Source organism: Gymnogyps californianus, chromosome 8, assembly GCF_018139145.2.
Source record: "Gymnogyps californianus isolate 813 chromosome 8, ASM1813914v2, whole genome shotgun sequence".
NCBI classification, from domain to species: domain Eukaryota; kingdom Metazoa; phylum Chordata; class Aves; order Accipitriformes; family Cathartidae; genus Gymnogyps; species Gymnogyps californianus.
The window spans coordinates 29,570,000-29,585,336 of NC_059478.1; the positions used below are offsets into that span (position 1 = coordinate 29,570,000).

Below are 15,337 nucleotides of genomic sequence, written 5' to 3' on the forward strand. Positions count from 1 at the left end.
GAAAATTTACCTCCTTATTTTGCATGTCTAGAGCTTTACAGATATTCTCTTGTCCAAATTCATCAGTTCATAACGTATTTTTGAACAACACTTAAGTTGTTTCCCCTTTGGTTCCAGGTTTTTTGCGCGGCATGCTGTAGCCTGAAGTGCAAGTTGCTGTACATGGATCGAAAGGAAGCTAGAGTGTGTGTAATCTGCCATTCAGTACTAATGAATGGTAAGTGGAAAGAGAATCTGAGATGCAGCGCTTCACTGGCTTTGTGTTGAGCTGCAGTGATGCTATTTTAAAAAAAGAAATCAAAATACTTTATTTGTATGGGTAAGTATTCTAAAACAGCAAAGGCCCTTGAGAGATCCGTGTGGAATCCCTGTGGAGAGTGGAGATTCCTAAACTAAATACGATTAACAAAAGGCAAAAACTGGTAAGGTTGCAATGAGTTTGAAAGCTTTCATTTGTGAGTGCTATACCAGGATTGCAGAAACTGTGATTTTTAGCATTTTTGGGGTTTTTTTTGTTTTTACTTCAGGAGCCTACTCTCTGTCCTTTGATGCCTGAGTAGATAACCTGTTACACTTTTGTATGGGATGCCAAAGAGAAGAGTAATGCTGTTGTGCCTCTTCTAGATTACGCACTGTAGGAAATTGGGGAAGTAGTATTTATCCACAAATTAATCCAGCTCTTCTTCCTCCTTAACTCCTTGGTGCTAGAGTAGGAGGTCTTGTCTAAAAACCTGTCCTCAAATGTGGACAACTGAGTCTGGATTATTGCTTTGGGCACATCACTGCAGAGTCTGTCAAACCTAGGATGGTGCTGTGGCTAAAAGCCTGATGTGAATATGGGACATATGAGAGAGGTCGCAAGTAGGTAAGAAGTTAACAAGTAGAACAAACAAGAAGTTATATTACCTCTGCTTGGTGTAAGGAAAGACTGCGTTTGGTTTTGACCAAAGGGCCATGGAATCTATTTTGTATTTTGTCCTTTATAGTATTAACACTTTAGATATGTGGTATAATATGGGCAAACACAGATTGTTCTTCCCACTGTATCTTGAGGCCTCTGAAAATTTCAAGAACTTCCTGCGCTGGCAGTTACCTTTGGGTGATTATGCTGTCCAATTGACTTATGTCCATGACACTGAGACAGCTGTTGCTGAAAGACTCCATGTTCAGTTTTTGTCTTGAATTGAGAAAATAGAAAAATTGGATTAGGTTGAGAGAGGATCCATGTGAGTGCTTTAAATCTTGAGAAAACCTGTGTCATCATGAGAAATTCCAGGCGCTCTGTCTTTGGTTTATTAATGGAAAGGTGAATAGGTGACTTGATCTCAGGGTATAAATATATATCTGGATAACTGAAACTTGATGACAGAAGTTACTTCAGTTGTAGAGGAAGGTCTGACAGGCGCACTCTAACATGTAGTAGGTAGAACGGGAAGTCAGACAAATTCAGGTTCTAAATGCAAACTTTTAACCGTTAGGATAGGTAACTATCCTGGTAATTATTGAACAATTATCATGGAATCTCCATTGGTGCAAATGTTTAGTTAAACTTTGGAGACTTTGATAAAAGATTGCTGCTGTACTTTTAACCAAGAATTAGTTAGGAAAATTCTGGTTTATGTCAGTATTCAGACAAGGTAATATTGACGGTATCTTTACATGTTACTGTATAGTAGCTTATTTGGGCTGCTGTTTTCAGAAAGAGCTGTTAATTTGTTGAGCACCTAACTAAACTCAGAAGCTCATAGCTTTATTTTTTCTCCAAAGAAGTTCAGTATTATGCAGGTTTGGTTGAAAGTAACTGAGTGCTTAGTCTTGAGATGAGCATCCAAAATTAGTAGACAATTTCAGTTATTAAACAGGAATAATTTTTTTCTGTTTCAAAAAGATTAAGATTAAAGATTAATCAGTGTGCAGTGGTAGGTTTTAATTATTAATAATTCTTTACTGTAGGCCAAATGTGTAAGGTGACAGGAAATTGTAGGTTGTAATATCTAGAAATTAAAACCGAGTCCTGATGATGATGTTGAAGGGGTGCTAAAATGTTACATTTTGAGATGGAGAAATTAACACATTTCAAGGTGTACAAGAACAAGGAATTACACACACACCTGGCAAAAGACAGCTGGCTCCTTTTGGTGGTGAGTAGGATTTGTTTTCATCTGGGGGAAGGGAAGAATCTGAAAATAACTTCAGTTGAAACCAGAAGTGTTCTTGTAAAAAGGCATAATAAAATTGATCATATTATAATGATTTCCTTTTAAAAGCCTTTCTGTCCTGTTGCCAGGATGGATACGCATTAATGGCAGCAAACAGTGACACCGCTGCTTGGTTTATTATAGGGAGAGTGCTGCCTGCATACTTAGGTGTACTTGCCCCAGGCCACCTCTCTGTTTCTATCCCTGCTGCAGTGCTTTGTGGTGATGCTTTTGGTTACTGGTTAGTTAACCCGTAGCCTGATCGTATCTGATCCCTCCTGATCCTTGCAGTTTCTTTGTCGGTACAGGTGGGGTTTTTTTCCCACTCAGTGTAGCAGGTTAAGCATTAATCTTTGCACACTCTTGGAACAGGGCCTAGGAATCGCACTTTAAAAGTAGTTATTTCATTTGGTTGCTCGGTATCTGGTTTGTGTTTCACTGGAGTGTTGGGGGAAGGCTGTATGTTTTCTGGCACTTTTCCATGGCAAGGCCATGTGTTTAATAAGTTTCCAATGCTATTTTTACTGTATTTTCAATTGGTAGATATGCTGAGTTGGCATTTTGCTTGATTCAGAGAAGGCTTTAAAAATGTTCTTTTACCATGCTATGACTTTTTTAATAAAGGGATCCTAGAGATGTGTCTTTTCTTTGTGCATTTTTAACACTTCCTTCTTTCAGGACCTATACTCTAAATGAATACAGAATTGCTGTTAAAAAAATACTTCAATTTAATTAATCTTCTCAAATGGAAATGTCAATACCTTTTCCATTGGCAGGCATTTCACTCTATTGGTTTTGCAGGCTGATGAGAGGAAGCAGGAGGGGTTTATGTTCTGTTGTGTTCTGTTTGGGGTTTTTTGGTCTTGTTATTTTCAGCTTGGTTTTCTGACAATTCATAGCCAAAGGAACCCAAAGATGTACATGATTTATTCAGGCTTTATAGCTGCTCTGAGAGCTTAGGTGGCGTGATATTTATGCCTGACTAGAGGAATGCATTTGTTTGTAACATACTAATATGGTTGAAGGTGCAAGCACACATAGGAATTTTCTGGTACCTTGCATAGCTGCAAGCCTTCCTTACAGATTAAAAAGTAGTAGTACTGTGGAGATACCGTCTGTCTCACTAGCTAGAGGAGAGATTTCCCTGCCACGGATGTTGTTGACAAGGAAGTTTTATGTGTTATTGTTTGGGCAATTGAATTAAGGCTCAAGTCATGCCTTCAGAATTAATAGCATAAGGGTTTTTTTATAGTTAAGAATATAAGTTGTTGACCTGTATTGATCTGCCCTGGATATAAAGAAATGCAAGGTGCTTTTTCTCATATACAAAAGATAAAGCTGCTCAAGTGTCCTGTAGGTTATAAAACATTTGTAATAGGAATGTCCATCCGTCCATACAGTGTGGTAAATACACATATATATAAGAATTGAGTGTTTTCAGTTAAATCTTTGAAGAGGAAACAAAGTGAAGCATGAGGAACTAAGCATCATTCAGGTCAAAGTATATTGTTATAATTTTCAGAAAATATTTCTATATGAACTGATATTTTTATTGCACAGGACCAGTGCTGCTTCTCCTCCTGCTATGGATTTTCTTGCTTAATTGCAGTCTCCTGGGCTTTTAAATAAAGGAAGAGAGATGGTCTTTGGAAGGTGGCAGGGTCCATACCTACTGTAGCTGAGAACTTAACACAGTGTTTTGGACTGTTAGATACCTTCCTCTGTGTTCATGTTTCTTGTTCTTTCTTTGCTTTAGCTCAAGCCTGGGAGAATATGATGAGTGCCTCAAGCCAGAGTCCTAACCCTAACAATCCCGCTGAATACTGTTCTACTATCCCTCCTTTGCAGCAGGCTCAGGCCTCGGGCGCCCTGAGCTCTCCGCCTCCCACTGTCATGGTACCTGTGGGAGTTTTAAAGCATCCTGGAGCAGAAGGTAAGGGTACTTCTTTTTTCTTTCAATTTACCTGTAGTAAGAATTTGGAAAGAATATCTGCACTTCATCCATTCCAAATACTCTAGCTAATGCCAGTTGTGATATTCCTGTCCTCAGTAGGGACATGAGGTTTTTAAGGACAAGTAAACTGTTCTCAGCAGGTGTGCTTATACATGATGCTGCCACAGGGAATGCACTAGGTGATGTCTTAAGTCCCTTCCAGTCCACGTTTCTCTGTTTATTAATTTTTTCCATTTTGCTCTTCTGTACTCAAATTTTCCAGTCAATGTTGCTGTGAGATCTTAAATCCTATTTTTTTATGTCCTCTCTAGTGGCTCAACCTAGAGAACAAAGGCGTGTTTGGTTTGCTGATGGGATATTACCCAATGGAGAAGTTGCCGATGCAGCAAAACTGACAGTGGCTGGGACAACTTCCACAGGAACCTTAGCAGTGTCGCATGATCCATCAAAGCCCGTGACCAACAACACTTTATCAGCAGAAGTAAGGAAGTGTTACGCTATTTACTGCTCAAAATACCATGCTTGCTTTGGTTGTGAATAGTATATTAGCTTCTGTGGTGATTTCAGTAAGACTGATCTAGGAAATCTGTTGAGGCTTGTCTTTGTATGTTGTATAGCAAGTGTCCTCACTTATTTTAATGTTTGCAGAGTGCTGAAACAACCATGTATTTTGAACTGAAATGAACTATTATGGGGCACAGCACTAAGCAATGTTTGAAGTCTGTGTGCTAGGTAGCTTCCGAGTGCTTGGCTGTACAGCTTGTGTATGAAGGATATTTGTGTAATGCATGTTTTAAAAAAGCTGAGTCATGGTCAGTAAGGAGTTTGAAACAATAAGATTGTCATAGCACGAAGCAGAAAAATACTTTGTTTGACACCTCTCATAAAATGATGTGTGCAGGAAAGTGCAGATATAATCTAACAATGTTAAATCCACCATACGCCGTGTGAGTGGAATTGAGACTTTGCAAAAAGTTCAGATGGGCATAGGTACATTTAGATTTTGTAAAGAAATGGGTATGTGTGGTGCTACAGAAGGGAGGTGCAGTCCCTGTCTAAGCAGACCTTTTTAGTAATAGTTCACATACAGGAGTCATCACATGATGATCTGTTGTTAAAGAGCCAAATTACTTGGTGCTTCTGGTTCTCCAGCAGACACAGACTCCTTCACCTACATCTAGTAATCTAGTCAGCCAGCTCTTACATTTTTATCATTATTACTTTTGTAATGTTGTCCTTTCTTGTTTGCTTCTTATAGACTGATAATGCTTCTGTATTCTCGGGAAATATAACTCAGGTTGGCAGTCCTGTTGGCAGTGCAATGAACCTAATTCCTGAAGATGGTCTTCCTCCAATTCTCATCTCCACTGGAGTAAAAGGAGGTGAGGGTACAATTTGGCAGCTAGCTTTTATGCTTACCAGTTGCAATTAACCTAATAGTTATTGTGTTTATTTTAAAAATGAGATGCTGGCAATATGCTGAATATCTGAAGAAATTCACAGTAAGTACTCGTGGCTAAATGTTGTGACACTCATTTGCACCATTGATCCTTATTAGCATCCAAGAAGAACCCCATCTTGCAATGAAATTACTGTAAGAATTAAAACACAAAGCAAAAAGAAAATTAACTTCCATCCAGAAATATGTGCTAATTTCTTCACTAATCGAACTGTGGGGAATGTTTCACACAGAGATACATTTTAATTAGCCTTATGAATATTCATGCTTCCCTTCTCTGAAATTCTCTCGGAACATCCGCTCTGTCTGAGGCATCCCCGAGCACTGCATTCAACAGCACTATTGCACGTCTTGGCCCACAGTGAAGCTTTTAGTAATTGTGATGTCCCCTTCGAGAGTATCCAAATGGAAGAGGATTCAGAACATTAAAAAAGAATTTTTAAAAGATTAAAAAATATAAATATCTGTTTATCTGACAATTGCTTTCCACAGTCTGATTCATGACATACTTTAATACATTCCTGAGATTAACTTATTTTTTCATCTTTGATTTTTTTATTCCTATTAAATATTTTGCTAATACAGTGCATTTCTAATGTTAAGCTGGAAGTAACTGTTTATTGCAGGATAGTGTCAAAACCAAAATGTGAGCAGCATTTGATTTCAAAACAAGTCTGTTCCATCCTGTGTTAGCTGTCCATACGGGTGCCTGATTATTCCGTCTCCTCCACAAAAAAGGAGTGAAACTACAGTATACCTTTCAGCTTTTATATAGATAACCTCACATAAATCGTATTTGGTATGCTAAGTTGATGTTGTTTCATATGCTGTCACATACTGGATTTTCTTTGCAGCATTTTACTTCTGATATTCTAATTCTATTTAAAAAGATTCCAAAAACATTTTTCACATTAGAAAGCAAAATTACCTTTCTTTCTAGGTAATTTTAGCTGGAAAGGTAATACACTTCTTTCAAAATCTATTTTCATCAGTGTAACTATTTTTTGTTAAAGCTTAAATGCAGAGTGGATTATAATCACATGGATGAAAAATTTGAATTTGCTAGTCATCTGGGTCTAATCATAGAGGGACACTACAGACATCTTTGAAGTTTCATGTTGGGATCCATTTTACAGTGGATTTAGACCTTCTATGATTTATAAAAAATGTTGTTTTATATAGTGTTCCCTTCTTTGTTATCTTCCTAGTAGCTAACACACAGAAAGTGTAAGTTATGTGATACAGGCATAGACCACGTGTTGGTGTTTGTAGTCCAGGACTGATGCTCTTGTGCTTTACTGTGATATAAATAACAATTGTTAACTTCTTTGTCATTTGGGATCTCAGTTGACACCATGACACATTTCTCAATTTGATTTCCATTTTCTCCTCCAGTTGATACCGAAAAAAAGTTGATTTATGAAACAAGCTGCACTTTTCTAAAGGATGTACAGGGGTTATGCACATAAATGCTATTGAAGTTTGAAAATACCAGCCTAGGAAACAATCGATCAAACCAGCAATACTTAAATAAGTTTTTTTTTAAAGGTCAAAAAAGCAAAAAGCAACAGAATCGGGGTTATCTAATTATAATGTAGAGTACTGTACCAGTAAGTTAAGGACTTCACAGTGTGTTTACTTGTTTCTTTCACAGACTATGCTGTAGAAGAGAGACCTTCTCAGATCTCTGTCATGCAGCAGCTGGAGGACGGTGGCCCTGACCCTCTTGTATTTGTTTTAAATGCTAATTTGCTGTCCATGGTAAAAATAGTAAATTGTAAGTTTTTATTATTAAATAAGGCTTGGGGTATGAGAGGGGAAATGTTATATATATTATTAGTAGGAACAGCAGCATTTTTATTTGGTAGGATAGTCTCTGAAAATACGCATGGATTGAAAACCTTGTACTTAGCCATATTAAGTTAAATTACAAAAGGCTCTTTTCCAGTGACTTAGACATCAATATAGATAATTTTGTGTGGAAAATATAAACTAGACTGATAGAGCCTCCAGTCTCAGGTTTGGAGATCATTGTCTCCTGTCCAACTTGGTAGGGCGAGGTATTTTATCACTTGTTCTTCCTTTGGTTACTTAACTCATTTCCCTGTCATCTCATTCTGGAAAAAGCAGATAGGATCCCATAGTAATACGCAGGTTCCGTTCCACTGTGCACCTCTTCTATCCTTTTCTATACTGTATGTGTGTGGATGTGTGTGTACATGTGCTGAGGGAGGGAGGAAGGAATGGGGAGGCACACAGATGGCTTCTCATGTTAGTACCTCAGTTGATCTCTGCTGGATAAGAAAACATTATTTGAGAAATTGAGAAGGACAGTTTTGCAGTAAAATGTTTTGGTTCTGTGAAAAGTTCGTACAATAAATTAAGAAGTTGTTTATAAACCTTTCAGCGTCTGGTTAGATAGCAGTACAAATTTTTACATATATATAAAAATGTCATTAGTATGCATATATATATATACACATATTAGATGAAAGATTTTATTTCAATAACTTAGTATTCTCAACAAATGAATTGTGAAGCTGTTGTGGTTTTACCCTAGCCAGCAACTAAGCACCACGCAGCCGCTTCCTCCTCCCGCCTCCCAGTGGGGTGGGGAGGAGGAAGAAAAAAGTAAAACTCATGGGTTGACATAAGAACAGTTTAATAAGTAAAGTAAAATAAAATACACTACTACTACTACTACTACTATAATAATAATTGTAATGAAAAGGAATATAACAAAAAAAAAAAGAAATAAAACCCAAGAAAAGACAAGTGATGCACAATGCAGTTGCTCACCACCCGCTGACCGATGCCCAAGCAGCGATCCGCCCCTCCTGGCCAACTCCCCCCCGTTTATATACTGGCCACGATGTTCCATGGTCTGGAATATCCCTTTGGCTAGTTCGGGTCAGCTGTCCTGGCCATGCTCCCTCCCAGCTCCTTGCACACCTGCTTGCTGGCAGAGCATGGGAAACCGAAAAAACCTTGACTTAAGATAAGCGCTACTTAGCAACAACTAAAACATCAGCGTGTTATCAACATCATTCTCACACTAAATCCAAAACCCAGCACTGTACCAGCTACTAAGAAGAGAGTTAACTCTGTCCCAGCTGAAACCAGGACAGAAGCTTAAAGCATGTGTCGTCACTAACATTCATGTGAAGCAGAACAACACAGTGATGTCTCATGAAAACACCTGACATGCAGCTATCCATCTTGAGAGAGATATCACTGTCTGAAACTGGTTTAGCTGTCAGGATCATGATATGCACAGCCAACAGCCTGGCCTTTTCCCAGATTCCTTCATTCCCATTTAAATCCTGTCCTTTAATTTGGATACAGAAACTGCTAAAAGTCTGCTCTGTGGTGTTAATCCCAAGATGTGACTGGGAGCTGTAATGGCTGGGAGAATGGAAGAGCTCTGGCTCTTTCTTGGCTGTAAACTGGGAATTCCTGAGCTGCTTTTGTTTTGGATGTGCTTGCTTGCAAGGTAACAGATTTAGAAGCTAATTTGTCTGTGTGACAGGTATCACAACGAAACATGCTGTAAAACTGATTCTTGAAAGAGCTGTCTTCCTGTAGTGAAATTTAGGCATATTTTATGAAATTCTGATCTTCAGTTCTGATACATGTTTTCCTCTCTGCAGATGTGAACAGGAAGTGCTGGTGTTTCACCACAAAAGGCATGCATGCAGTGGGGCAGTCAGAGATAGTCATTCTCTTGCAGTGTTTGCCTGATGAGAAATGTTTGCCTAAGGATATCTTTAACCATTTTGTGCAACTTTACCGGGATGCCTTAGCAGGTAGGAATGCTCTCTGTTAAAAATGGTTTGGATAGATGATCGTACTGGGTCAGATACTCACATTTTTGTCATTTAGCAAATGGCTATTTTTGTATAAAAGAATATAAAAAGAGAATAAGGATCAAAGCTGATAGGACGCTGAGTTGTTATTGGTAGTTAGTATCCAGTGTTATATTCATCTCACCAAATAAAAGTATTAATGAGGTGCTGGTAGCCTGGGGAGCTGCTCCAAAGCTGCTCCAGCCTTCCTCTGGGTGCCAGCAGAACAAAGAAGTTTGGGCTATAAAGGCCATGCATAGACTATTGCAGCAATGGAGCAGTAGGACTCTGCCTGTGACAACTTTATGCTCAGCAGCCATTGCTGAATGTCTGCTCTGGCTGCTTCTGCTAGGTGTTGGGGTAAGAATTTGAATACAGCTAACGTATCTGAAATTAGTACTGTACTTCATTTAGCAGTAAGTGTAGTGGGATACTCAGCAGGGCTCGTGGGTACACTAATGACATTGCTTCTAATAATTGTTTTTTTTTCAGCTTGAAGTCAGGGTAGCTTTTTTAAAGGTACAGAGAGAAAATGTTGAGAATCCTTGTGGATAGTATGTTAAATATCCCCAGATCAGGTAGTTCAGAAATTTGATTCCCACAGTTTGTGTGTCTATCGCCACATTATGGAGATACTATTTATATTATAAAGTAATACAAATATGTATGTATACGTGTGCCTGGAATGAATTGTAGGTCATTGCAGAAATTATCCCTGAATTTTGAATTTTAGTATCTCAATTGCAAGATTGTATTATGTAAACCTTTACACATTTTACATTTGCTAAGTAAAGGGGTTTCTACTTTTAGCTATTGTTGGACTTTAGAATTCAAAAATTGTTGCATAAGGAAAAATGCAAGTATTTGGTTCCACTGATTAGAAAATAAAGCTAGTTTTCCAGAGGTGAAATTGGATCACATTAAGGTTATATACTGAAAATACATTTACGAAGGGTTCTGCATATTATTTGCAATGCCTGTGGAGTGACTGAATCCAACACTTTAATAAAATAATGAAAAGATCTTTGTTTCCTAAAATGTCTTGATACAACAAAGGTCAGCTTGTCCAGAGAGGTTGCCAGGTTCAGAATGTACTATTATCACATGTCATAATGGATCTCGTGTACACTGGAAACAAATACCTTTCCAAACCTCACTTCATTTGCAAGGCTTTGTTTTCTAATTATGATGTTATTCAGAGGGAGATAGGTATGAAAAATTGCGTGTGTGTGTGTATATATATGTATATTGCAGATATAAATCCAGCTTGGTGTGTATATTGCAATGAAGTTCTGTATAATTACACTACAGAAATACATAATTTATAACTCCCACATAATGTATTTGGAATCCTTTTTTTAGTGCTCTAGTGGTAGCAATTTGATATCCTACAATTGCACTGGTGCAAAGAGCTCCTTACTATTGTACAATTCTTAATCAGAAACCAAATTTCACTGTTTAAGAATTCTACTGTGTAATGTTCTTTTGGTAGGATTTGCTCTGTGTTGTGTTTCAGGCATGTAGTAGAAGTAGATAGACACCTTGAGTTGCTATATAATACCAAACCGCACTGAAGTTTTTGTAGAACATAGCACCTTGATAAATTCCCGTAGCATTTTGTAATGCACTCTCTCAATATCCATCCTTTTTTCTTTCGAAGTCATGCATGTTTGAGAGGGAGAAGTAGATATTAGCATATTTGCAACTCTGGCTGTTTTAAACATTATTCAGCCAGAGAGACAGGGTATGATGCCATAGGGGTTTCAGTTTGGTGGTTGTAATCCCTTGGAAGTGGTTAGCAGTTTACATGCTGTTGTAGATGGAGCCATGCTTCCAAAGTTGTTCATTTCGGAGGTACTGCACCTCTCCTGGTGATTAAATGATAGACATTTAGAGTAAACGAGAATTCCCATTCGAAGTTAGAGACTATTTAAAACCCTGCCTCACAGTTTCATTTTTCATTATATAATATATTGGTTTAAATTTATTTTGTCATCAGGAAACTGAAATGGATGGTTTTTATTTATCTCGTTTAGTAGATGTTTTCTTAAAAACAGTCATAAAATAAAAAGACATATAGCATTTTTTTAATTTAAATGGAAACAAGAATTACTTTTAGTGATGTTGATTTTGTTTTGGAGTGATTTTGAGTTTCTTGTTGTTTTTGTTTTCAGCTGAAAAATACAGCATTCCCCTTTTGTTTATTTAGTTAAAGCCCATATCTATAGCAATTTATTTTTTTCATGTCACATTTATTTACCAGCTCTTCTTGCTCAAGTTTGAAGTTTGAATTCTGCGTTCAAGCCGAGAAGCACAAACTTGTATGTACTCGTGCCTCTTCCCAGATGCTTCTGCTTTCCTCAGAGGATAACTTGTTTCTTGAGGCTGAGTCTTGTCCTCTGTGCTAGGTATTGCTATCAGCTGTTTGCCGAGTATGGTTCTAGCATGTGCAAGTAGTGGCAGCAGAGCCCAAGCCTCAGGCCTGCAGGCAGGAGCATTTAGTCTGTACTCTCAGTGCTTTGCAGTTTGTCCTTCGGATTCATCTCCTGTTGCAGCATGGATAAGATGTCAGTCTGGGGCAGCACCACCATGAACCTTCATTAGTTTTGTTATGGGAAGTCCTCAACCTCAAGCTACGGTCTGGTGTTAGGACTTTATAATTGCAAAACAACTGAGAGATTTTGAAGGAAAAATGGCATTTTTCACTATAGGTTGTATGCGTGGGAGTTATCATAAATTGTAAAGTTGTTAATTAAGGCAAGTATTAATTGCTGTTCAGTTTCCATCACTTTATTTTTCCTCTGGCCCCTCTGTCATCAAGCTCCCTGCTGTGTTGCTTTTCTTGTTTTGAAATTGAAAGCTAATGATTTCTCTTGTGGTTGTAGTAGTTGTACTGTTGTAGTAGTAATCCCATGATTATCCTTGTCTGTTGGCTATAAGCCTGGCAGGAGGTCTAGTGAATGGAAAAATGAGAACTTCTGTCCGTCTGAATGGGTACTTTGAAGCAGTTGGATGTGTTAATATAGAGCTGCCAGATATGCCCTAGTGCATCAACTCTTTGGTGGAATACAATAAATGCTACTGTTACTTTTGTAGTGAAAATGCAAATCTGGCAACTGCTTGAAATGGCTTTGTGATCGCCCTGGTTTTGGGGATATTCTGGGTGAGAGTGGATCTATCCCAGGCACAGTTTTGTGTATTTTTTACCCAGCCTGGTTTTAATTAAATAAGGTGGTAGCTAATACAGAGTAGATCTATGAAGAAGCCCATGTAGATGTTCTGAACAGAGAACAGGTTAACTGAGTGAATAATACCTCCCTGCAACTGTAATGTGGAAAGATGGATACAAAATCAAACATCATATAAGGTGTGAGAGTGATTGTTTGGAACACTGCCACAGACTAGTCTGAGGAAGTTTTGGATGCTGGTAACTGCTACTCACAGTGATAGTAAATGAAGCTTTATGTCCCTTGCCAATATGAATAAGTTCTTTCCAAGTTACTTGCTGATGTGTTTCAATAAAAAGATGCTAAGTATGCTCAGAACTTTGAATGTTGAGTTTCATATGTGTTTTCTCAATGTTGGCATCTGCTACAGGTGTGTCATGCCATCAAGTTACGTTCACGGTCTTGTCTCTTCTATGTCTCTTTGTGGCTCTTGGTGTGGTAGTGACTGGGTTTGTATTGCTGTTCCAAAGAGTATGTGCTCATTTGCTCTTGAAGAAAATCCATCTGGCAAGATTGTTCCCAGGTGAATATTGCTTTGCATCTCGTGCTACAGAACTGGGATGCTTGGGTTTTCAGGATGCTGGCATGGTGTTTGGTACTTGGCAGTTCTTGGTTGTTACTGATGACAGTGGAATGAGGCCGGACAGATGCAGCTAAATTCCCCCAGCCATATGTATGCCTTCCCTGAGACTGGATGCTAATACCAGCTTTTTGACCTGGGATTAACCAAAAGATATGAAGCATACATTAGGAATTTAACCGCACTGTTTTTGGTAAAAGCACCTAACTGGCTTCACCACATATTGAGGGCAATAAACAAATGCAGGAATCTTTTTTTCTTTACCTTTCCTGGTATAAACTATTTTATTTGAGTCCAGAAGGGATTGCCAAACCAATATGCAAAGTACATTGTTCATCAGAGGAAGATACCTAAATGAAGAATTCAAACCAGCATGGATCATGACTGAAGAGAAAGTCACATCAGTGGATAAAAACATGGTTTTTTTAAAGGACTTTATAGAGCTGCTTAAGATTTAAAGTCAAGGGTAACCCAGCATAATTGAGAAGAGAGTAAGTCCTGACCTCCTGCAGAGCTGCTTTAGATGCATCATGCACACTTCAGGCACTTCCTAAATAATGTCAGTTGGCTGATGTCAGGTGCTGGAACTTAATATAAGGAAAGGCACCTTTCTGTTCACTCTGAGATTACCTCTTTAGAAAAGAAGCTGTGATATTTTGTAAATTAAATTACATACCTTTGAGAAGGATAGCTTTTTTTGAAGGTTTTTCTGACAGCTACACTTTCTCTACAAGCTTCTGAAACACAGTTCTGTGCTTAAAATATGTAACAGTGCAGTGGGTTGGGTTTGACCATGTCAGGCTGGTAATAGCAACTTATCAGTGGGGCCTTGACTTGGAACCACCTTCAAAGACGTGGCAGGAAAGGCTGACAACCCCTGGTTAGTGCAGAAATGTTTGTGGGACAAGCCCAAAGCCCAAAGAGGCTTTTTGACTTGGGTTTGCTGGTTGAAAAGGGCACTAGAGAGGTGTGTAGGAAAATGCTTGATTCTTCCCATGCTCTCCACATAGCAGGCTCTTGCATGCTCTTACAAATAATGAATTGCAGCACAACTACCTAATCCCAATAGTTTGTCCTCTTAATAGTGGTAACCTATTGGAGCTTGCACTGTGCAAGCTGCTTGTGTCAAAAGGAGTAATTTATAACACTGTGGCTTATGGTAGAAAAGTGCTGAACAGCTGAGTTGCAGATTCCACTCTGAGGGTTTTTTTCATGTTTCTGTTGGCTGAAAAAATTCCTGTTAAGGCATCCCAAGCGTGTGAGCCTTGAAGCTCCATCTCCTGAAACGGAAAAAATAAGTAGTCGTCCCCTTCTGCTGCAGCACTTGGCATCAGTCACAAGTGGAAATGTCTGATTGCTTTGTCATCCCAGTGGGCAGCACCACACGTCTCAGAACTGTACGGTATTGTACAGCTTCACTTTGCCTAGCCTCTTTCACATAGAAAATACTTCAGAAAAGGGTGCAGAATTCATTTCAGTTTAGCAGGTCATATGCTTCATACGTTTTAAGGTTAGAAAGGATTATTATGGTCATGTTGTTGGAACCGAGAAGCTCACCAAGTAATTTTAATATCAGGCCTGTAACTTCTATTTGGATAAGAACAGATGGGAAGGGGAAAAGGAAGTATAAATGAAGAAGAGGAGATTAGTGGGGGTAGGTGGGAACTGCAAAAGCAAACGAGTGGAGTTGAGATAGAAAGGTGCCAGCAGCTATTTTAGGTAAGAGAAAATCTTTTTCATGAACACCAATTGATACATTGGTTTGCGCTCACTAGCAAGCTGCCTGAGTTGGTGCATTAGCAGTGTATTCACTGAGCAGGCAATAATGTCACAGCACAGGCTGACAGAGAAATGCATTTGCACGTGGGCAGGATCAATGATTTTGAGCAGCTGACAACATTTGACGTGGCTATTAATCATGTTAGTCCTTCAGTTTGACCAGTACCTACTTTTCATCAAGTATGCTCAGCTGAGCATTACAGAAATTGTAGCCACTATAAGAGTTCTGGAATTTGATCTGGGTTGATGGTGTCAGCTCTGGCTTGTGTGTATCTGTAAAATTACAAATCAACTT

At 38.6% G+C, this 15,337-nt stretch overlaps 1 protein-coding gene across 1 annotated transcript in view; it reads left to right on the top strand.

Moving 5' to 3' along the window:
- ZFYVE9 (zinc finger FYVE-type containing 9) overlaps positions 1-15,337 on the top strand; it is a 60,996-nt gene that overhangs the window by 30,391 nt on the left and 15,268 nt on the right. The window contains exons 5-10 of the mRNA XM_050901120.1: positions 118-217; positions 3,955-4,131; positions 4,464-4,633; positions 5,411-5,534; positions 7,266-7,388; positions 9,262-9,417. Coding sequence (XP_050757077.1) covers positions 118-217; positions 3,955-4,131; positions 4,464-4,633; positions 5,411-5,534; positions 7,266-7,388; positions 9,262-9,417 — 850 coding nt within the window. The remainder of the gene's footprint in view (positions 1-117; positions 218-3,954; positions 4,132-4,463; positions 4,634-5,410; positions 5,535-7,265; positions 7,389-9,261; positions 9,418-15,337) is intronic.